Source organism: Theobroma cacao, chromosome 9 (assembly GCF_053813885.1).
Source record: "Theobroma cacao isolate CCN51 chromosome 9, ASM5381388v1, whole genome shotgun sequence".
Lineage (NCBI taxonomy): Eukaryota > Viridiplantae > Streptophyta > Magnoliopsida > Malvales > Malvaceae > Theobroma > Theobroma cacao.
The window spans coordinates 42,340,126-42,364,422 of NC_142647.1; the positions used below are offsets into that span (position 1 = coordinate 42,340,126).

The 24,297-nt window shown below is 33.9% G+C and overlaps 1 protein-coding gene and 1 long non-coding RNA gene across 3 annotated transcripts; one reads left to right on the forward strand and one right to left on the reverse strand.

Annotated features, from left to right (window-relative positions):
- Positions 1 to 4,646: 4,646 nt before the first annotated feature.
- On the forward strand, positions 4,647 to 23,737 carry CHR5 (chromatin remodeling 5). 2 transcript variants are annotated; one of them, XM_018127176.2, is made up of 31 exons: positions 4,647 to 4,976; positions 5,866 to 6,697; positions 6,852 to 6,919; positions 9,159 to 9,584; positions 10,655 to 10,879; positions 11,032 to 11,115; positions 11,961 to 12,020; positions 12,117 to 12,220; positions 12,394 to 12,445; positions 13,411 to 13,474; positions 13,654 to 13,747; positions 13,864 to 13,951; positions 14,037 to 14,171; positions 14,488 to 14,679; positions 14,798 to 14,865; positions 15,758 to 15,851; positions 15,953 to 16,077; positions 16,158 to 16,221; positions 16,462 to 16,674; positions 17,546 to 17,788; positions 17,892 to 18,002; positions 18,151 to 18,237; positions 18,429 to 18,608; positions 18,715 to 18,795; positions 18,929 to 19,174; positions 20,849 to 21,004; positions 21,110 to 21,296; positions 21,391 to 21,572; positions 22,042 to 22,395; positions 22,498 to 22,591; positions 22,740 to 23,737. In XM_018127176.2, exons 2-31 carry the CDS (start codon positions 5,965 to 5,967, stop codon positions 23,243 to 23,245), a joined length of 5,316 nt encoding a protein of 1,771 aa, XP_017982665.2. In that variant the 5' UTR covers positions 4,647 to 4,976; positions 5,866 to 5,964; the 3' UTR covers positions 23,246 to 23,737. The 2 variants fall into 2 exon arrangements, with proteins under 2 accessions (XP_017982665.2, XP_017982667.2); XM_018127178.2 differs by having other exon boundaries at positions 4,648 to 4,976; positions 21,119 to 21,296.
- Positions 22,700 to 24,297, reverse strand: LOC148760989 (uncharacterized). The gene is made up of 2 exons (XR_016028313.1): positions 23,771 to 24,297; positions 22,700 to 23,383 (listed from the first exon to the last, which is right to left on the reverse strand). It is a non-coding gene; the product is annotated as an uncharacterized LOC148760989 (long non-coding RNA).

The following is a 24,297-nucleotide window of genomic DNA, read 5'->3' on the forward strand; positions in this document are numbered from 1 at the left end:
ACAAATTAAAAATATTTTAGTATATATATAATAATAAGTATATTCTTTATAAATGAACCCAATATATATACAGTAAATATATTAAAAGACATTACAAGGTAATTAATAATCATAATTTTATGAATTAATTTAATTAATTATATGGGTTTGTCCTTAATTACATCAAATTAAAAAAAATAACTAGATTTCAAAACTATTATAATTTCATAATTTCTCTTAAGGTTTGTATATTATAAGTTTATAAAAACAAAGGAGTATATATTATAATTAATAATTTTATAAGTTATAATTTTTATAATATTAACATAAAATAGAAAATAATTATATTTATATTAAAAGTATATATATGCTAAAAGTATTAATTTATATAATATAGTAATTATATTTCTTATAAATGAACCCAATATATATAATGTATATATATTAAAAAAACATTACAAGTTAATTAATAATCATAATTTCATGAATTAATTTTATTAACAATATAGGTTTGTCTTTAATTACATGAAATTAAAAAAAATTAAATTCCAAAACTATTCTAATCTCAAAGACTCTCTTTAAATATATATATTATAAGTTATAATTTTTGTAATGTTAATACAAAATAAAAAGTAAATATAATTATATTAAAACTATATATATAATGGTAATTATATTCCCTTATAATATAATATGATATTTATATTATTTTAAACATCATTAATAATCTAATAATTTTTTAATTTAAATATAGTAATATCATCACATTAATAATTTAAGTAACCATACTTTTTAATATATTTGTCAACATTTAATAAAAGAAATTGTTTGTAAACATGGTAAAAGTTTTGAATATTTTTTCTTTTTACATAAGTTCGAATCTAAACATCAGTAAAAGTGTGTATTTTTAATTTAATTTTTTAAATAACAATAAAATATATATAAACAGGTATTGAAATATAGTTTGAGGTGGGTACTCATGGAATCCGAATATTAACATAATCGGGGTTCGAGTAACAGGTACCCAAGGGATGGTACCCAAATCCGATTATAAAGTACCATAACCTAATATAACCAAGTCGAGTACCTGCGGGCACTCTATAATAATGTGTCTATTGCCATCCCTAGCCCTTCAAAGTAAAAGGAGAAAATTGAAACTTTGGTAAAAGTTTATAGGTAACAAATGTTTTTTCCAAGATTTGTAACAAAAGTTGGGTCTAATTTGAATTATTTCTGTAACATAATCTTATATGAATAAAAGTTGTTAAACCAATAAGCGAAGAGAAAAGAAATTAAGGAATCATTTTTTCATCATCTTATATAGAGTAAAAGCAAACTAAATAAGAGATTATATTTAAGTATTTTAAAATCAATTAGTACATTTGTTTTAGAGAAAGAATAAATTTTTATTGCCTGATCAATCTAGGAAATAAAACTCTTATTACATCATTTAATAATAAACTTCTAACCTTCTTTGGAGGATTAGAAAAAACTAGGAAGTTTTCAATAATAGAGAATCCCTCATTAGCCATTAGTCTGCTACTATATTTTCTTCTTGAAACCCATGACAAATTTGAACCTTCCAATGTCTTTGAATCCAGCTTTGAATAACTTGAATCAAATCTGAATTTGCACATGAATGATTTATTTGAGAAGAAAATGCTTGAACAACTAGCTTATTGTCTACCTGTAAGTCTATTTTTTGAAAGCCAAGGTCCCATGCATATTTAAGCTCTCTGTGTTCTCCCTAAAGCTTAGCTTTGTAAGCTGAACATTTACGAAGTCTCATTACATATCCAACCTTCCATTGACTAGTTGGATATCTTAAAACACCACTAGCTGCCTCTTGCTCAGTTGACTTCCGATAAGGACCGTCTGAATTTAATGAAATCCAACTAAATGAAGGAACTTTCCAATTGACCAGAATTTCTTTTCAAGAACTGGATAAGTGTCCCCCATTCTCAGTGTTTGCCACCTCAACATTTTTTCAAAGCCAAGACCATATTGTATATATAGTCATGCAATAGGAATTTCAACACTGCAGCATCTTTTTTAATTTGTTAGAAGCCGATTATGTAAGTATTGAAGAATAAACATCCTGATTCTCTCAGGCCCTTCCTACTTCCATGCTAATTGCTACCTTCCTGAGCTATAGGTTGAATCTGAATCAGTAAGATCCCTCAAAAATGATATGTTGAAGCCACTGTAAAATATCCCAAAAATGATAAAGCCCAATATGGTCTGTCAAGGTGAATAACATGATAAGGTGCAAAGGTCTCGAAGAGCAATGTAATTTAGTTAAGTGCAAGGTAAGTCGACAAGCTGTTGAAATCCCATTCACCATCCTCTAATACAAACACAGCTATGGTCTTCGAATAAGAATCCCATTGATCTCATAGCTTCAACAAGAGGACACTCGTCCACCCAAGTATCCATCAAAAACCGTGTTGTGAGTCCATCTCCTAATGCCCATTGAATATTCTTCTTAAATGTCACCCATAACTAGTTGATGGAGGTCCAAAATGAAGAGGAACCCACACTCTAAAGCTTATCGGGGCATTTTTTTGTATACATAAATAAATGATTAGAGGTTGAATTTGATTCTTTTACAAAATCAATTCTGAAAAATTTTAGTCTTTTAATCCAATTTTAATGATTTAAGGACAAGCAACAACGATGATAAGATTTTGTTTTTAACTTTGATGATGTGATGTTTATTGATGACTTGATGAGGTGAATTAATTTTTTGCTACATGACATGTATCACTCCAAAACATATCATATTTTATTTTAATAAATAATAATTAATATGGGTAAAATATTTCATTTTCTTAAGTTTTAATTGAAATTTCAAACGGATTTAATAATTTTCAAAATGGATACTTTATCTCAAAAAAATATTTCGTTGGATACATAAATCTAGCTCATAGTCAAACGTTAGTGTTTTTTATTAGTTTGATGATGTGGCAATATTTAAAAGATAATTTTATTTTTTATTAATTTAAAAAATTACTATTATATAGTTTTTTGTCAAAAAAAATAGAAAAAAAATCAAGGGAGCACCATCATCCTCCTTGAATTTTTTTAATTTTTTTTAAAAAATTATATAATGATAATTTTTAAAATTAATAAAGAAAAAATGGTTTTTTAGTATTTTTATATTTTTTATTAATGATGTTTACATTTTTGGAGTGGACTGTTCATTTTTAATATTAATAGACACGTGTGGAATTATGTCTAAAAGTTAGGAGGTGGGTATATTTTACCCTTTATATTATATTTTAGGTAAAATACACTAATATTTAAAATTTTTAACCATAATTACAATCGAATCCACTAAGTTTTAAAGTGAACATTTCATCTAAAAAATATATTTTCACTAGACACATAAGTTTTATCATTAATCAACCATCAATGTTTCTATTAGTTTAATAACATGGTAATATTTTTAAGATAATTTTACCCTTTATTAATTTTAAAAATTATCATTATATAAATTATAATTTTTAATTTTTTTTTTAAAATTCTTTCTAGCCACTTACAGTCAGCGACACTCCCCAAGGGAGCCGAGGGAGAAGGGTGGGCGGCTGGTGTAAGGAATGCACAGACATGAGAGAAAGGAAAATGTGGGAAAAAAAAAAATATTTTAGATATTTCATATTTAAACATTAATATTATTTACACATTTTGAATGGAGTGTCTATTTTGAAAATTAATAGATAATTATGGTTAAAAGTTGAAGATGTTAGTGTACTTTACCTTTGATATTAATATTTTGTATTATAATATTCAAATTATAACATATAACATTATTTGAAATATATCTAATTTATGAAATAATAATAATAATAATTATATTATTATATAATTTTAAAATTAAACAAGCATCGTAATGATAGACAATTATATTTTATTTTAGTTAATTTATATTTATTATTTTATATATTTGTCAAACTTTTTATATTGTAATTTAATTATTATATGTTGATTTTGAAGTATTTAATTAAATATTTTTTAATTTATCATTATTATATTATGTAATAATATAATATATTATATGTTGAGTTTGAAGTATTTAATTAAATATTTGTTAATTTATTAGTATTATATAATAATAGATTAAATTTATCAGTTAATTAATTTAATTTATAAATTTTACTATATAATACATAAATATTAATTCTATATATTTCTATTTAAAAAAATGAAGACAAAGACAGCTTTACCTGAAAATGCAGAAGTTTGCCATAAAATGCTAAAACGGGAACATCCTAATTCACCCTCTGCTAGGGCCTGCTCCCCGATTTTTGATCCGCCCGTGCCCCTTACAAGTTACATTCCCCCTCCTTTCCAGGGCCTTCATGCCATTTCGCTATTTTATCCTCCTCCACTATCAAAAAAGGACCGGACGAAGAAACCCTCATCAATGTTTTCCAAACCCACCACCATAACCCTGTGCACGTACGATTAATCGTCCAAAGTCTCCCGACACATACCATCGCCACGTGGCTGCATCCCGTTCGCTGCACGTAAATAAAAAAAGAAACAGAGAAGAAATAAAAATAAAAAGACAAAACTAGGGAAATGTTATTTTAGATATAAAGATTAGAGAGAGAGAGAGAGGGAGTTTCTATAAACACGTTTCTCCAAACGAAATTAAAATCCCCCCTCTTATATCGCATCTTAATTTTTTTTTCTTTTTTTTCCATTTGATTATCTTTCTCTCTCTAGGAAAAAACTCTCTCTCTCTCTCTATATTTTTTTCTTCCCTCTTTTTCCCAATCGGACGATTAATCCAAAAAAACGCATCGTCTTCCTCCTTTCGAATCGGGACCTTTCACCCTCCACTCGTCGCATCTAGCCACCGGCGCCGATTAAATAGACCCGAACCACTCCGAACCCGTAAACCCGGGAGAGACCCGAATAAAAATACATCGTTTTTTCTTTTCAAAAATTTCGCGGCCGGTTGAGTTTCAGTTTCCGGTGCGATTTAAAAGGTGCGCACGATTATTAACCTGCGCATCCTTTCCATTTATACACAAAAAAACTTATCTTTAGACCCAAAAAACTCTCATTTTTTTTCATAAAGGTCAGCCTCTTTATTTTGAACAATAATCGGCTTCTTCTTTTTGGCGGTCGATTTTTGTTTTTAATTTTTTTACCAATCTTTGTCCGTGTGTTTATGAATTTAGGGTTTTGGATTGTGAATTGTCGCTTTGTGTTTTAAATTTTAGGGTTTCTTAATCAGAGTTTCTAGTGTTCGATTTTTTTAGTCTTCGTGTTTGGAGTGATGGATCTATTGTTTCTATGTTCGATTCACGATTTTCTTCTGCTTTTTCGGGTTAGGGTTTCTCGATTGTTTAGATTGATTTAGCTAGGATCTTGATCGTTTTTGTGCTCGAATTCACTTGACAAGTGTGTGAATTTGAATATTTTTGGTTTTAAGCTTGACTTCAGCCCTTTCTTGTTCTCATTTTCGTGTTTCTTAGTTCTTTAGAATCGTATTTGATCGAGGAAAGTAACTGTTATGTCGATTTTACGGTTTTATGTATAAATATTTGAAGTTTCCATATGGTGTTTCACTCCTTTCAACTTCAATAATGACTTGAATTTGCATTTAGCTGTGTCTTCTCTTTGAACTCTTTGCTTGCTTAGCAAATGTAGCAAAACTGAAAGAGTTTTAACGTTGGATACTGATTTTTTAGCTAGGTGGTTGTTGTCCTTCTTTTAGTAGAGTGTATTCTTTAATGAAGGTTATATTCTTTTGGTTTGCGGTTCTTTGTGAGCCATGCCTTTTTGTTCCTTCTTTTTGTATTCCTCCTTGTCAGCTGTATGGGCCGTATTTATCTCAGAAAGACTAAAGGTTTTGGCTGATTCATTATCCAGGTCCTCAGCAAAGATTGTGAAGCCGCTTTGTATTCCCACAATCATTTTGTGTAGTTGTTAAAGAGTGGTGTTATTTGCATAGGATTTCCATGTGAGAGAATGGCATTTTTTAGGAACTATTCGAGTGACACAGTCTCACACAGTGTCTTGGAGGAGAAAAGCCAGGGACAAAACATCGGTAGGATTCACAGCACAGTAGGAAATGAGGACGTAGATGGAACTTATGAAAGAGAATTTGATATTAACATGGATGCACAGTATCAAAGTGATGGGGAGCCGGATGATGCTGTTAGGCTGCATAATGAGGTGCCTGCTGATAATGTTGCTGGTGTTTCAAATTCAAATTTTCAGCCAGCAGGAAGAAGAATAGCTCCTGGGAAATGGGGTTCAACTTTTTGGAAGGACTGCCAGCCCATGGATCGCCAGGGGGGATCTGATTCTGGGCAGGATTCAAAATCCGACCATAAGAATTTGGAAGTTTTGGAATATAATTCGTCAGATGACAGGGATGATAGATTAGAATCAGACGATGATGAGGCCCAGAAAGAAGTGGGCAAGGCTCAAAGGGGTCATTCTGATGTCCCTGCAGATGAGATGTTATCTGATGAATACTACGAGCAGGATGGGGAAGAGCAAAGTGATACAATGCATTACAGAGGCTTTAGCAATTCTGTTGGGTTAAATACTAGGCCACAGTCAAAGCCTGTTTGTGTCAGTACAACTGTGTCCAGGGGTTCAAGAGCTTTAAATACCCGTAACTATGACGATGAGGATGATGATGTCAACAATGATGATGCTGATGCAGACTATGAAGAGGAGGAAGAGGAAGATGGTAAGTTATTATTTCTTATTACAGCGTTTCACATCAAGTCACTAAGGTTAAATAAACAGTGCATTGAATTTGATAGATGATGGATGGTATATACTCCTATTCTTCTAGCTATACAACACCTTCTAAGTACTCTCCATTTTGAGCTTGTTTGCAGACGATGACCCTGATGATGCAGATTTTGAGCCTGACTATGGTGTTGCTAGTGGTCATGCGGGGAATAAGGTTATTAAATTGGTTTAACTTCTCACTTAATTTTGTTAACTTTATTATTTTTATATTGTACACCTTCACCTTTGTAGTTTTCTAAAAGCACATCATATCCTATCTTTTCTTTGTCCCAAGTAAAGAGACAACCAGGAAGAAAGGAGAATGTGATAAGCTGCTCAATTTAATTGTATGACTTGAAGCATGTAGATTCCTGTCCATCTATTTCTCTGTTGTTTAAAAGATGGTTGGCTCAGGAGTAAAATTTGCATTAGAATTTAAGCCACCCTGGACCTTCTGGTAAAAAAAGAGAAACTATTCTAAATATTTGAAGCATGAAGTGCATCTCACTGCATATGGGATGAGAAACTTCATCATTATGCTGGGGAGGGATGTTACCAAACTTATACCGCTTTTAGAATGTAGAAAGATAAGAGTTTCACAAGTGTTTCTTCTTGCTCCGATGGAAATGGTGATGAACACTAAAACTTACGTGGTTTTAATCTGTCAAGCTAACCTAGAAATTGTAGTAAGATTTTTATACTATAATATTGAATCATAGGGACAGAATTAGGAGAATCCAAGATAAACTAGTGGAAGAAATTCGTTAAGCCTTTGCTGTTACAGTGTTTAGATGATGGTGGCAGTTTGGGATAGGTAATGGAAGGGCCTAAGTTTGTATGATATGTAGGGCATTTTGGTTTAAGTTAGTCAGTAACTGCTTGCAAATGTTTGATTTTCTTGTTGGGCAGGGCTTGGGCTGTGGTCTGTATGGCAGAAGTAAAGCCATATATGGTACATTGGGTTGGAAAGATTTAATCCTCTTTATTGCATTGGAAAGACCAGTCCATCTTAATGAATGCCACTTCAGACGCCTACCCTGGCATATATGAGATGAATTGGAGTCTCTTATGGACTTGAGAGGAGTCACTTGGTTGGATGAGCAATTAGCCTAGATTATTATTGCTATTGGTTTTTGAAAAATATATCTAGTCCCCTGAAAAGGCTTTTTGTCCTCATCAAGAGAGAAGGTTCCTCCTCCTCCTCTTTCTCCTTCTTCTGCCTCACTCTCTCTCTCTCTTGCTGGTGTTTTATGAAAGAATTTTCTTGTACCTTGATCTCTAAATGATGAATAATTGCCATGATGTAACCAGAGGTGATGTAGGACAAATTTGTTTGGTGGCTTTGAAAGTGGGGATGTTAGCATGGAAGTCTGTGGATTTCTTTTTTATAGGGTTGGAATGGGAATGCTTTAGGCTTTGGGCCTCAACTATGTAAGGGAATGGCTGTGATATAGGAGATTATTTGCTGGATAAATGCTGAGACAATGGATGAGTTTTAGAGCAAATTTAGCATGAGGAAAAAAGATTCTATCACGGTTCTATTATATCTGAGGGGTGATGTTTACACTGAAGTTGGTAATTTTGTGGGATTGCATTTGAAGTTATCTCTTTGATGAAGGCAAAATCCATGCTTATGTATATAGATTATTTAAATTAAATATTTAAGGTCTCATTGCACGGCTTCAATGGAAATTATGGCTTGAACATAATTCTGATTGTTAAGGTCAACTTAGCTTCTTCCTATTTATGTACTTTGAAGGACTAGTTTTTGCAGAGTTGAGTATGAACCTTTTATATTGGGGTAGATTGTTGGTAATTGCTCTTTTTCTTCTTAATTCAATGTTCTATTCCCTTGCATGTCCAACCAAAGTTATGTCCAATTTAATTATGTTATGCGCTTTCAATTTTACTGATGACTGATTTTTGGCTGAAAATTGAAAATGCGGAGGCTAGGCATGGAGTGAAAAATTAAAACATTAAGAATGGTAGTTTCCAACAGTTTGAGCCTGCTTGTGTTGTGGATGTGTTTAGTAAAGATAAAGTCAAGCCTTGAACATAATTTCATAATGGCATCAAAATTTTAAGAATGAGACTAAATGGGTTTACAATAATCGATTGAAAAATTTTGAGCATTTCTGTGGTTTTTATTTTTATTCTTTTTGTGTAACTTATAACCTTCTTTAACGTGTGTGTATTCCATGGCGTGATGTCCATTCAATTTTTACTTCGGATTGGTAAAATTAGTTTCAAATTTACCTGTTTACTAGTTTCTTGGGAGAATATTGGAGTACACGTGTTCTTTGGTTAAAAATATATTTGGTGGTGGTCATGGAGCTTGACCCATGAAGGCTTGTTGCTTATGCCTTATCATCAGCTTGATACTATTCCCAACTAATTTAGTTCTTACTCAGCAGGATAAAGATTGGGATGGTGAAGATTCTGAGGAAGAAGACAATAGCGATGGCGATGTAGACGTCTCAGATGAAGATGATTCTTATTACAAAAAAAAGCCTAAGGGTAGGCAACAGGTTAAAGTTGGACGTAATGTGAAACCCAATAAAGAACGTAAATCCTCAAATCGACAAAGAAGAGGGAGATCTTCATTTGAAGAGGATGAATACTCAGCTGAGGATTCTGACAGTGAAAGTGATGTCAATTTCAAAAGCATGGCAAGGAGAGGTGGAAATCTCCGCAAACATAATGCCCGTTCTAATATGTTGACAAGCATGGGAAGAAACAATGAGGTTCGTACTTCTAGTAGGTCCGTTCGGAAAGTATCATATGTTGAGAGTGAAGAAAGTGAAGAAATTGACGAAGGCAAGAAGAAAAAGACACTTAAGGTGAAGTCTGCTTATCTTGTTACCTTTAATTTATCATTTTTGTTCCTACTATATATATTTACTAGGTGTGTTTGATCTTTCATATATGATGTAATTGTATGCTTTTAAATTGGACTTTCTTGATGTAGATTATGGAAGTTGGTATTTATGTTTTTTGCTGATAAAATGTATTATTGACTCTGTAATCAGCATCTCAGTTGCATAACCTTTCTTAATATCCATATTGTCTGAATCTGTATTTTTTTTGGGTACTTGTAGCTGTATTATGTGTTCTTGCTTAACGGTTGCATGGCTAGGATCATAACATTTTTGTTACCTTAAATTGTTAGTTATTACTTCCTATGTTATATTTGTAGAAGATTAGTTTGATATTTCATATTGATGTAACTGTTTGATTGTAAAATGGACTTTATAAGATCTAAATTATTCAAGTTCGTATTGTTGTATTTGGAAGATAAAATGTAATATTGATGCTGTGATCAGCACTTGAGTTGCATTCCTTTTGTCTCTATCCATTTTTGCTTGATCCTGTATTGTTTATTCTTGATTAACAGTTGCATGGCTAGGATCATTACATTTCCAAATTGTCTTTGAACTCTAGGTGATTAATAATTTAAAATGGGTGGGAGTAGTACAATGGCATTCCTTTACTCTCCAAGTTTCTTATGTGGCTCTGTTCTTTTATCTTAATTCAAATTACTGCAGTGAGATTTTCCTTGTCTAAAGTGTGTTGACTTTCCAATTCAATCATTGCGGTTGGCTCTACCCCTGTTTGTTTTTTGTGCATATTTTTTCCTTTATTTTGGTTATATGGGATAAACCTTGAACTTTGTACATGCATAATGGGATGGGAGGTGCATGGAATTTGCATACCTGAATGGTAGATTTGAGGCAGGCAGCCTTGTAAACCCTGTTAATTTTTTGACATGTAGTGAATGTGGTCAGTTCACGTAACTGTGCATCTCTTTTGTGAATTTCAATCCACTATGTTGAAACATCTAAATTTTATGCTGCTCTTTGAGTAATATCATTATTTTGTCTTTTTTAAAAATTTTATATTATTTGTTCAGGATGAGGCTGAAGAGGAAGATGGTGACTCAATTGAAAAGGTGTTATGGCATCAACCGAAGGGCATGGCTGAAGATGCAATTAGAAACAATAGATCAACAGAGCCTGTTCTGCTAAGCCACTTGTTTGACTCTGAACCTGATTGGAATGAGATGGAATTCCTGATAAAATGGAAGGGCCAGTCACATCTTCATTGTCAGTGGAAATCGTTTTTTGAGTTACAAAATGTATGATTTTATTCTTTATATAGATTTTGTGCATCAGTGCATTTGTCTTTTAAGAAGCATTACTTTGTGGAAGTTTATTTCTAGTACTAAGGTTTTCATTCTTTTCTTTCCTCTGTTGACATATTCTGTGTGATTCATACGTGAGTTTGCAGCTTAGTGGTTTTAAGAAGGTTCTAAATTACTCAAAAAAGGTGATGGAGGATGTGAGATACAGGAAGGCCCTTTCACGTGAGGAGGTACTTTTTGAATCTATAAACTTTTGTTTCTGAAATTCTCATTTAAAGTTTTCTTTGAGGACCATTCCAAACACTTTGGAAAATATTACTTATTTTGAATTACAGAAATTTTCTAAATTCTTGTGAACAAAAATTCAAGCCCTATGTATATTGTTGTCATGGAAAATGAAAAGGAAATGAGTGTGACAATAGGTATAACACCATATAAAGTTCCTTGAGGCTTAACTATTCGAAAGAATTTAAGCCTTGTTGGGAAAATGGGAAAAACTTGGTGGGATAATTTGGGATTCTGTTGATGCCTTCTTGAGGGCAAACTGTCACTTTTTTACCAAGATGTTTTAAGCTAGTCCAGTATTTTAAATGTTTTAAGCTAGTCCATTATTTTAAATTTTGTTTATATTTTTTGTAAATTGACAATTTGCACATTCCCTAGATGAGAGCTAACCTATTGAGTCTTGGTTGAGTTGAGGTCATTCTCTACATTCTTCTGAGGGGCCTTTTTTCCTGTTGGGAGACTGGACTTGTTGCATATATTCAACATTTGGCTATCGAGCATATGGTGGATAGCAGCAGTATATGCTTTTATCAATACTGTTCTCTTTTTATAACATTTTCAAAATTATTCTCCTCACTTCTTGAGGTATATCATAGAGGTTATTTATCTTAAGGTGAGTTGCGCATTCCTTCGGGAGCCTGGAATATTTGAAACAAGTGATTCCTGCCTTGGCAGAGAGAGTAAAAATGAAAAAAAGATAAATACACTTGCATTAAACAGATTGTAAGATAAAACTTTTTTTGGAAGTAGTTCATCTCTAATTCTGTTTGTTGTCTCTGTTACCTATTAGATTGAGGTCAACGATGTAAGTAAGGAAATGGACTTGGATCTAATCAAGCAAAATAGTCAGGTTGGTTTCAATAAATTCCTTGTTTCTTTAGTTGCTATGTTTGGATTTTTTGGTTGTAATCCTTAATTGCAATTGGTTCACCATATTTGTTTTCAGGTGGAGAGAGTAATTGTTGATCGAATCAGTAAAGATGCCTCTGGGAGTGTGATGGCAGAGTACTTAGTCAAGTGGCAGGGACTGTCTTATGCAGAAGCAACTTGGTAATTATCTAGATTGACAGTTCTATAAAATGTAGAATTAGTGTCTTTATATCTCCAGCTAACAAAGTGTCTATTATCTTGTGGTGCTATTGTCTACTGTTTCTCTTTCTTGATGTCCTGCTTAACAGAAAGCTTCAGCATTTATGATTGTGGTTGCTTATTTGTTGTATCAGGGAAAAGGATATAGATATTGCATTTGCTCAAGATGCTATTGATGAGTATAAGGTAACATGTCCTGCAAATTGTATGTGTGCTTTTTATTATTAGTATTATTATTATTTACTTTTTTCTGTAATGGGTACCATAACAGTGTTTATAATGTTGTCTGTCTGCGTGTGTGCATTTGTGGACACTATGACTGTAGGCAAATAAGGCAAATTATTAAGAGTGATGTGGTTATGACATATCCTTCAGCATTTTTGCACCAAAAGTGCCTTTCTGCATAAAATGTTATTATGGCAGGCGTTACTGGCATGGCCCCATGTTGCCATCTTAGACATATTGCAGTAATGTATTTGATTTGATCTTTAAGGAGGTTAAAGCAAATGAAGCAAACTGGTGGTATGGAATAGAGAGTGTGTTTATTGTGCAGAATAATTGGTCTCCTTGTCATTAGATGTTAAAATGGGTTCTTGATACCTAACTTCAGAATTTGAAATATAGGTATTAGTATACTAATTAAATTACAATTCAAACTCTAATTTGATCCATGAAGTGTACAGGCCTTATTTTCTCTTTTAAATATCCCAAGAAAATGGGAAAAAGGTTTATTTTTTTTATGTTTGCAGCCTACTTTATTTAGATCTGTCTTTTTTGCAAGAAATTTTTAAGCAGTCAATAATTCGTTAGATGTTCTAAGCGATTAGTTGGGGCTGAATTAGTTGAGGCAAATGGAGAAATGAGCATTAGGTTTTATATCTGATCACATTTCAAGCTGGAGTCAAACCTGTATAAACCGTGAGTTGGCATCAGCAATTGAAACTGAATCTGTGCATGATAAATTGAAGTTGATAATGTCCATTTTAACACATTATCTGTTATTACTTTGTCCAGTCTTTGGAATTTCCTGTTCTTTTCATTTTGTTAAATTATTGTTGAATATGCTTGCCTAAATGCACACATCAATACGTATAATATTTTCTCATACTGTCATAAGAATTCAACTTATTTTTTTCTCATTTTGTGAACAGGCTCGTGAAGCTGCAATGGCTGTGCAGGGTAAAATGGTAGATCACCAGCGTAAGAAGGGCAAAGGTCTGCACTACTAACATTGTACTCTGTATGTGTGTATAATTAAAGTTTGCATCATACAATCCCTGACCATCTAAGCCCCATATTGAACTCACTCTTAGTTTCTCTTAGTTTTATTGTTATAGTTTCACAATTTATCATATAAATTGATCATTTAATTGGGCTACGTTTTTCATGTTTAGCAAGTTTGCGGAAACTTGATGAACAGCCAGAGTGGTTAAGGGGAGGAAAACTTCGTGATTATCAACTGGAGGGTTTGAATTTTCTCGTTAACAGGTATATGCTTATCTCTGTTGCCTTAGATTAGACATTTTATTTTACAAAAAATGGGTGTGTTAATCCTGAGCATTCTGATATATCTATTAATGCATGTTTTTCATATTCACTAACAGTTGGAGAAATGATACTAATGTCATCTTAGCTGATGAAATGGGTCTTGGTAAAACTGTTCAGTCAGTATCTATGCTTGGTTTCTTACAGGTACACCACTGGTCTTTTAAGGATAGCTGTCATTTATCAATATGTTGAAGTTTAAGGGTTTTTCATTGATATTTTTATTTTTCAGAATGCTCAACAAATACCTGGTCCATTTCTTGTGGTTGTACCATTATCCACCTTATCAAACTGGGCCAAAGAATTCAGGAAGTGGCTTCCAGATATGAATGTTATTGTATATGTTGGTACTCGTGCAAGCCGAGAGGTGAGTCATGTTTTTCTGTTATGTGTGCTTCTGTTATCTAAATCTAAATAGGTATGATTTTTGCTGTTGCTTTAGTATAATTTTTTATTTGTTACCAGTTGGTCTCCACCCAAATATTTGCTTTGTTGTATAGGCCGTTTTTTCTTTTTTTTTTTTATCTTAGTCTGCCCGCTGAAGTTATAATTTGCCGTTACAACTTGTGATAGTGGTCATTTGTGTAAACTTACATATGGTGAGTGGTAGTCCAAATAATTTTATCCCTTCCCAGCCCTAACGTTATTGTTGTTACTGTTTTCTTTTCTTCTTTTGTTGGCAGGTTTGTCAGCAATATGAATTTTACAATGACAAGAAAATTGGCAGACCTATAAAATTTAATACCCTGCTGACTACGTATGAAGTAGTTCTGAAGGATAAGGCAGTACTGTCTAAGATAAGGTGGAACTATTTGATGGTTGATGAAGCTCATAGGTTGAAGAATAGCGAGGCGCAGTTGTACACTACACTTTCGGTATGCCATATTTTCCAATCAACTTATTTTTTTCCGATCAACTTACTTTCTGTGTTGTATAATTGTATTGGTTCTCTTAATTTGATTAATGTTGGTTGATGCCATTCTGTTTGCACAGGAATTTAGCACTAAGAACAAGTTGCTAATTACTGGAACTCCATTACAAAACAGCGTTGAGGAGCTTTGGTATTAGTTTCTCTTCCTTGTACTAGTATGATTGTTGCAGGTTTTGTTCACTTCAGGAGCAGATATTTATCTTCCAAGTTTTTTTGATACCTGCTAAAAGAAAAGGGTTTATCAAAGCTGAAAATTATTTCTGATATCAACAATATGCTATATTCAGACATGACTAAGTTACTTTGCCTGCATTTATATTTTATAACAATAGTGAGTGTATTGAGGATAAAATTTTTCTCAATTATTTAATTTATTATTATTGGTACTCTTATTTGTCCAGATGTATATACACATGCCTCTATTTAAAGACTGCAAGTGATTATTATAATATATCTCATTCTTCAGTGCAAGAGGGCTTAACTCTATATTGCCAATAGTTAAATGAAGTGTCTTCTTGCTGCTTGAATAATTTGGCTTTGGATTTTTTTTAAACAAATGGAGAAGTATGGTATTAAGAAGTTATTGTGTTAAGTTTCTTTTTTCAATAACCTGCTCTATCTTTGTACATGAACCTTTTGAGAATATCTTATTGGTTCATCTATTAGCAACTCTAATGATATTGAAGTTGATGCAAGCTAATTGCTTTCACCATAACTGCTTTTTTGAACCTTCTTTTTCCACTATTTCTTGTTGACCACATGATATGCTTTTAAACGTGTCTTTTGTCTCTCTCATGAAATGTTACATGGGTAACTGAATTTGTTGACTAAATCATTAAATGATACATCACTCTCCAACTTGCCAGAATCCATAGTTCTATTCGTTTCAAATTTGTTTAAACTTGGAAGCTCTCATGGTGAACAGACTTACGATTCCTCTTTTACTCATTGATGAATAAAACTTGCATGCTTCTTCAGCTAGTGTATTTTATTGTTGACAACCCTGAAAAATATTTTGACAGGGCTCTTCTTCATTTCCTTGATCCTGACAAGTTCAAAAGTAAAGATGATTTTGTTCAAAATTACAAGAACCTTAGCTCGTTTAATGAAATTGAGGTATGCCATTACAATCAGAACACCTTTTATCATGTGTCTGAGTTGGTTAAATGATTTATAACTTGATCTAAAACCAAAATCTGTATTGAATTTGCACATAGCTTGCTAATCTTCACATGGAATTGAGGCCTCACATTCTTCGAAGGGTTATCAAGGATGTGGAAAAGTCTTTGCCTCCGAAAATTGAGCGTATCCTTAGGGTTGAGATGTCTCCACTTCAGAAACAGTAAGAGTTATAACTTGTTTGTGAAGAAGTGGTATTTCTTTCTATCACATAAACGTGTGTTACCAATTGTACTAATGCAGGTACTATAAGTGGATTTTGGAACGCAACTTCCATGACTTGAACAAGGGTGTTCGTGGCAATCAGGTTAGTATCTCTTGTCATTTTGCAGCTTGAAGATTTTATCTGTGCAGCCCTTTTTGTGTTTTTCTTTTTTTCCTCTGTATGATTTTACTTCATTTTATTACTGATAAAAATATGCAGTTTATAGATAAAGTATTTATTTCAATAAAAACTGTTTACAAAGTTTTTCTTCCCTTTCTATTATTGTCAAGCAGTGCTATCAACTGTAGAAAATTGAATCAGGTCCGTTCTTTTAAATTGCAGGTCTCACTTTTAAATATAGTAGTAGAGTTGAAGAAATGCTGCAATCATCCTTTTCTGTTTGAAAGCGCAGATCATGGTTATGGTGGGGACATTAGCATGAATGATATAAGTAAACTGGAGAGAATTATATTAAGCAGTGGGAAACTAGTTATACTTGACAAATTGCTTGTCAGGTTGCATGAAACGAAGCATCGAGTTCTAATCTTCTCCCAGGTTTGTATTAGAATCTTTTACATACTTCTCAGCCACTTGTTCACTGGAAGCTTCTATGCTATGCTTAGGAACTTAGAGGGAAAAGGAAGGAAATTCAAGGGGGAGGAGTCGAGAGATGATGAGAGGGTATGGTTCTCCTTGTTCGGCTTGTTGAAAATAATGGAAGGAAAGAGAAAGAAGGGTTAATGTTTTAAAGAGATGATAACTTTTTAATAAACTTTTAGTCACATCCTTTTGTGAGTTATTAAAAGAAAATAAATTTGAGGTTACTTTATTTTGCTCTAGCAAAAACTTTTATAAGGTAATAACCCCCCTCCAAACCCTCTCAATTAGGAGGAATTGCAAGACATGATGGTTTTGATGAACAGGTTTATCTCCTAATCCCTTCTGCTTCACTAATCACAATTAAGGGAAATGGAACCACTCTCCCTGCATCCCCTTCACTTTCCCTTCCCTCCTCTTAATTTAAACAAAGCTTAAATATTGATGTTATATATGTCTGTGTCTGAGTGTAGATACTTACACACACACTTTTGTGGTAAGAAATAATATTTTTGTATTTGTGATGTAGGTCAGCTAGGTCATTAGGTTTACGGCCATTTTCCAATCTAAATTCTTGAGAACATGGAAAACTGAATAAAAAAGTGGTGTCTGTATGTTTTATAGTTTAATTATTTTCAAGTCGTATTACGTTTTTTGTTTATAATATATTTCTAATCTCATCGTGGATGGGGTGTTGGAAAGTTTTCTTGTGGATATTAGACTATGTGCTAACCGGTGCTTCTGTTTTTAAAGGAGGATAAGTCTGATAAAGTTATGCAATCTGGTGTTTGAAATGTTCATGTTCTGCTAAAATGGTAAAAATTTGCAGATGGTTAGAATGTTGGATATACTAGCTGAGTATATGTCGCTCAGAGGATTCCAATTCCAGAGGCTTGATGGGAGTACAAAAGCAGAGTTGCGACAGCAGGCTATGGATCATTTCAATGCACCTGGAAGTGATGATTTCTGCTTCCTTCTTTCTACTCGGGCCGGTGGCCTTGGTATCAACCTTGCAACTGCTGACACTGTTATAATTTTTGATTCTGACTGGAATCCCCAGAATGACTTACAGGTTTAAAAGTGGACATTGTGTTTTTACCCAGCATCATTTTCTATTTTTCTAGTGAAAATCTAGCAGTCTCTTTATTTATGCTTACTATTTTATTTTGCTTCAGGCAATGAGTAGAGCTCACAGAATTGGGCAACAAGAAGTTGTCAACATTTACAGATTTGTGACAAGCAAAAGTGTTGAGGAAGACATCCTGGAGCGAGCTAAGAAGAAGATGGTCATTCACCTTAACCTGCATGAATGTGTTCATATACATACATAAATGCATATTTAAATGTAAATTATGTATGTATGTGAACAGAGCCTAATTTATTTGTCCTGTTCTGCAATATAAAGCCAATAATTTTGCATGGTGCTTTTTATAGGTGCTTGACCATTTGGTGATCCAAAAATTAAATGCAGAGGGTAGACTGGAGAGGAAAGAAACAAAGAAGGGGAGTTATTTTGACAAGGTAAGGACATGCTGGAAGTAATTATTTTTGTATGCAGTCTTAGTATGTTGTATATTTGTCATTTAATTGTTGGATTGACCATTGTGACTGACTCAGCTTGATGCCAAAACAGTATGGTGTTACTATGTATTTTTTTTTAAATTTTTTGTTTTGGTCTTTTAGCACTTTTTAACATTCTTTTACCATTCCAGAATGAGTTATCAGCAATTTTGAGATTTGGGGCTGAAGAATTGTTCAAGGAGGAGAGAAGTGATGAAGAAAGCAAAAAAAGGCTGTTAAGTATGGATATAGATGAAATTCTTGAAAGGGCAGAGAAGGTTGAGGAGAAGCAGGGTGAAGAGCAAGAGAATGAATTGTTGAGTGCTTTTAAGGCAAGCAATTAATACTTTGTTATAGTGGTGGAGATTCGTCATACTCTAGTTTATAGATTCATTCAAGTCTTATATAACTGGTTTCTATTTCTTTCATCATGCTCAGGTTGCGAATTTCTGTAATGCTGAAGATGATGGGACTTTCTGGAGTCGTTGGATAAAACCAGATGCCATAGCCCAAGCTGAAGTATGTTCCAGATATTTTCATCAATTTTATTCTACCCAAAGTTTCTTGAATGTTGCCTGTGCATTTTTAAGTTCTATGTTCATATTAGACAATTAGTTGGGGCCATCTGCTTAAGTTACTCTTCTCACATTAGGAAGCTTTAGCTCCTCGTGCTGCGAGAAACACCAAGAGTTATGCAGAGACAAGTCAACCTGAGAGAAGTAACAAAAGAAAGAAGAAAGGCTCTGATCCTCAGGAGTTTCAGGAGAGAGTACAAAAGCGTCGTAAAGCAGAATACTCTGCCCCCTTGGCACCAATGATTGAGGGAGCAACTGCTCAAGTGAGAGGATGGTCTTATGGGAATCTGCCTAAGAGAGATGCTTTGCGTTTTTCTCGAGCGGTAAAGTTCTTGTCTTCTGGAATTTGTGTAGCATATACAAATATATTCCTCATTTATATTTTCTAAGCAATCTAACATGTAATTGTTGTTGCTACTTAAAACAATTTCTGCAACACATTTTCTCTTTTAAGTGCAGCCCTTGCACTTTGAAAGTTCTCTAAGTCAATTGAATTTTTATATATACCTCCCCACCCCACGCCTTTTTCTTTTCTTTTTTTTTTTTAAAAAGCAGTAGGTGGTAACTTAATGTATTAGTTAATTGAGCTATAATTGAAGCACAGCTTTACATTTTATATTTTAGATTTTTTTTAGTTACAGGTTGTTAAGACATTTTTAAGCATTGAGACCATCTCTCCTTGTGGATAGTCATTCCTCTGTTGCAATTATGTTCTGGTCTCTTTCCCATCTTTTGTTTAATTTTATTGTGTTCTTTAGGTCCTTGGGTCATTGAGGCTTGCAGAAGTTGTAACGTAAAGACCTATAAACTGTTCATTTGTTTCTTCGAATTACTTATGGGAACACATTTTCTGCATTTTTTTGCTGGTTGCAATATGAGATAATTACTATATGGAAATTATTTTCATGGTGAAAAGGGCATTAAGATTCAATTCTGGAAGATAACTTGCCATTGTCAAGTGCTTTCCTGAGTGAGTCTTAATTTACTCCAGCAAGGACCAACCTCACCAGTTTTTAACCTATTTCCACCAACGAACTGTAATCATTTATTAATTATCACACTAAGTCTTATTTGCTTTCTTTACACCAGTATGATTCGTGAGTGTTACTATTTAATTGCATAAGTTTACTAAATTATATCTAGTATGGTTACGTGTGGTTTACATTTCTGGGTTTATTATTTTAGAACTTGCACATCTTGTGGTCTATGTCTTAGCCTGAATTGTTCTCAAATGGTGCCACTTGCTACTGAATGGAAGTTACTCGTTCTAGTTTTTATTCTTTGCATTAATTCATATCTGTCCTATTATTCTGATCCTGGAAACTGGTTGTCTCTTTTTGTTTGTGAGCTTATGTCAAAGTAATTTTTCATCCTTTATTTTGCTTTCTAATAACTTTGGCTGCACTGGAGGACAATTCTGGACAGCTGATCAATATCTTGTTTACTTTTGCTTCAGCTGTGAGCTTATTGGAGGCTTAGAAAGGTCCTAGGTTTTAGCTAGAAGGATTTTAAATCAGTTAGATTAGATTAATTACCTGACCTTTTACAATTTTAGTACTCAAATAAGCCAAATACTGAATTTACAGGAAATCATTAATTGTTCTATTTAGAAAAATTGATTCTATTCAGCATTTCAAGCTTTTTTTGAGTATCTAATAATATATCTATCTGTTTTAATGGACCACTGTTAGATGTTTCCATTTTTTAATTTAATTTAGCAATAAAGGAAGTGGGCTTTTTAGAAGCGCTGAAATGTAATTAATGAGGGATTAATGTCCTTCTAACCACTTAATCTTCCTTTTGAGCCTCATGTGGACATCCTCCCTTCATCAGTCCATTCCTCCCATTTAGAAATGGCATCTTTTCTATCCTTCTGCATATCTTCTCTATGGTGTCTCTTTAATTTGTAGCATTTGCCTCTTGAATAATTGTAGGTAGTGTTGATCTAATTTTGTGTGCGTTGGTTCTGGCAATTTCCTTATTGCTCCGTATATTAGGTCATGAAATTTGGGAATGAGAGCCAAGTCACTTTGATAGCAGAGGAAGTTGGTGGTGCTGTTGCAGCAGCTCCAGCTGATGCACAGATTGAGCTTTTTAAAGCTTTAGTTGAAGGATGCAGAGAAGCAGTTGAAGTAGGAAATGCAGAACCTAAGGTTTGTTCAATGAGTTATAAATTGTATTCTTTCTCAATTCTACGTTGGCATCTTTCATCCATTGGAATTGTAGAGCCTTATGGAATTCTCATATTTTGTGCAAAGTACCTGCAGGGACCATTGTTGGACTTCTTTGGTGTGCCTGTTAAGGCGAATGATCTGATCAATCGTGTCCAAGAACTTCAGCTCTTAGCAAAGCGAATAAATCGATATGAGGATCCCATAAAACAGTTTCGTGTGTTAATGTACCTTAAACCGTCTAATTGGTCTAAAGGGTGTGGGTGGAATCAGAGTATGTATAACCCCTTTATGTTCTCTTTTCTAGGAAGGTAATTAAAGCAAAATTGCTTTGGACTTATTGTATTTTATCCTGTTATTGCCGTTAGTTGATGATGCAAGATTGCTTCTGGGAATACACTACCATGGATTTGGAAATTGGGAAAAGATAAGGTTAGATGAAAGGCTTGGCCTCACAAAGAAGATTGCTCCCGTGGAACTTCAACATCATGAAACCTTTCTGCCACGTGCCCCTAATTTGAAGGAGCGTGCTAATGCACTCTTGGAAATGGTATTGCTAGTACTTGGAATGTCAATATAATATGGAGAGTTATTCTTACTGTTTAATAAAACATTAAATAATCCTTTTTGACTTTCAACAAAAGTGTTTACATTTTTTTGGATAAAACAAATAGTAAATCAATTGGGTTTGTTACAGTTTTTGTTAAGTTGGAAAATTCTTGCTATGTTTATTTTTATGAAAACTTCTTTTTCTTGGTTTAGAATTGACAAACTGTTTTCTTCTTTGACCTCATAATTGGTTTTGTTACCTGTGAATTAAATGATTGGAAAGGTCTGAATCTATTTGTTGTTAAAGTATCTGAAGTCTCTTGTTGATGTTTCTCTGATGGTTTTTCCACATAGACATCTTTTTGTTTTTTGCGCGCTTGTGTTCTAGGCTATAAGCTTCATGCTTGACCTAGGCTTCATATTTATCCTCTTCATTTATAATTTAAACTGACTGGGGCCTTTCTTTACAGGAAGTTGTGGCAGTTGGTGGTAAGAATACTGGTATCAAAGCTGGTCGTAAGGCTGCAAAGAAGGAAAAGGAGAATTCTCTAAATGTATCAACATCTCGTGGCAGAGACAAGAAAGGAAAACCTGGTTCTCCTAAGGTCAGTTTTAAAATGGGTAGGGACAGACCTCAAAGACCTCAGAAAGTTGAACCTTTAGTTAAAGAGGAGGGTGAAATGTCGGACAACGAGGAAGTATATGAGCAGTTCAAGGAAGTGAAGTGGATGGAGTGGTGTGAAGATGTTATGATTGATGAAATAAAAACCCTTCGTCGTCTCCAAAGATTGCAGACTACCAGTGCAGATCTTCCTAAGGACAAGGTATGGGTTATTTTTGTTCGCAATCCCTCGTTTTACAGTTGATTTGTCATTTTAATTGTTTTGTGAGCCAGAGTTGTGTTCAAAAGTTCTATTTTCTTCCAGGTGCTTTCAAAAATTCGGAATTATTTGCAGCTTCTTGGCAGGCGGATAGATCAAATTGTCTTAGATCATGAGGATGAGCTCTATAGACAAGATAGTACGTGATTCTTCATGCTTTATAGTTTATTTTTTCCTTGTTTAATCACCATTTTTTATGGACTCTCATGTACACATTTATGTTTTAGAAGTTTCAAGAGTCTGGATGTTTGATAATATCTTTTATGTAATTTCAATTCTCATTGCAGGGATGACCATGCGTTTATGGAACTATGTCTCTACATTTTCAAATCTTTCTGGTGAGAGGCTGCATCAGATTTATTCCAAGCTTAAGCAGGAGCAGGAAGAGGACGGAGGGGTTGGACCATCCCATGTCGACGGCTCTGTGACTGGTCATGTTGATAGGGATGGTGATTCTAATTACTTCCCTCCTTTCTCACGTTCTGTTGAGAAGCAAAGAGGGTACAAGAATGTGATGGCCTATCAAACATCACAGCCAATTCACAAAGGCATTGATACGGCAAAGTTTGAAGCTTGGAAGCGACGACGGAGAGCAGAAGCTGATATTCATCCCCAACTTCAGCCCCCGACTCAAAGACCTATGAGCAATGGTAGCCGTGTAATAGATCCAAACTCCTTGGGGATTCTTGGGGCAGGGCCGCCAGATAAACGACTTGTTAATAATGAGAGACCATATCGGATGCGTCAAACTGGATTTCCGCAAAGGCAAGGTTTTCCCTCAGGCATCAAGTAAGCTTTTAGTGCTGTGCTGGATGATAGTCGATGGAAGGAGTTATGATTGGCTTTGGCCATGTGGCATTTACTGCTTCAGCCATTGAATATTCTCTGGGATTCTTTTTTCACCATGGGAATAAAAAGTTGCTGCTCCAATCTGGATGGTTTGTGGCCGGATCAAAGAAAGTATCCATTAGATGGGATTTCCATCCATGTAAAAAGACTGGCTTAGGAAGAAAGCAAAAGATCGACTAACATGAGCAGGGGCATGCAGCAGGGGCCTTGCAACAAATTTTTTTTTTTACCTTTTTATTTTTAGAAGTGAGTCCAGTAATTTGTTTACGTATATAGCAAAAGAATAGCAGAAAAAGAAATTGCAATTCAATTTCAAATATACATGCACGAGATGTGTAGCATGCGCAGAAAGAAGTGTACATTATCAGTTTTGAATTTTTGCTTTTCCAACGTGCAAATTTTGTTAGTAATAATATTGGCATAAATTTGAATTTCATGCTCAGAGAGTTATGAGGCCTTGTATTTTTACCTCACTGACCGTCTAGTGTCGAAGCTTGAGGAAAATCTGAATTTGGAACTTGTGTTACAAGATTCACTGTCAGGCACTGAACAGGTCTCAAGATTGGAGTTTTGAGGTGGTTCCTGCATTCGATGACAAAGCGTGTAAGATGGTGTTTTTAATTTAATGCGTTTGACATTTTAGTTCTTTGTTTGATAGGAAAATGGGGTCTGATCAAGGTTGAAGATGATGATGACAGTGAAAATGTGGGATTGCCTTGCCGTGTTCTATTCTCAGCAGCAAGTGGTTTCTTAGGTAGCCGGATGTCTCCTCCTATCCTATCCTGTACTGTTGAATCTTAAATATCTGTCTGTCTTTTATTTTGGGTTTGTGAGGTATAATAGGATTTATCTACATGGTCATGGTGGTTTTTGGTTCTATGGTTACAATTTTATGACAAAATGGAAGAGCCTCTTTTGCAGCTGACGAGTTTGACAGGCAGCCTCAAAATAGGGGATAAAAGAAAACCAAATTAAGAATAGAGAGACTAGGATGAA

Bases quoted from the DNA above. Each gene is read 5' to 3' on its own strand.
- CHR5 (XM_018127176.2), top strand. From the start codon at position 5,965: ATGGCATTTTTTAGGAACTATTCGAGTGACACAGTCTCACACAGTGTC. The intron at 16,222-16,461 runs GTTAGTATCTCT...TTTAAATTGCAG, and splicing joins AGGGTGTTCGTGGCAATCAG to GTCTCACTTTTAAATATAGT. The intron at 21,573-22,041 runs GTATTGCTAGTA...CTTTCTTTACAG, and splicing joins CTAATGCACTCTTGGAAATG to GAAGTTGTGGCAGTTGGTGG.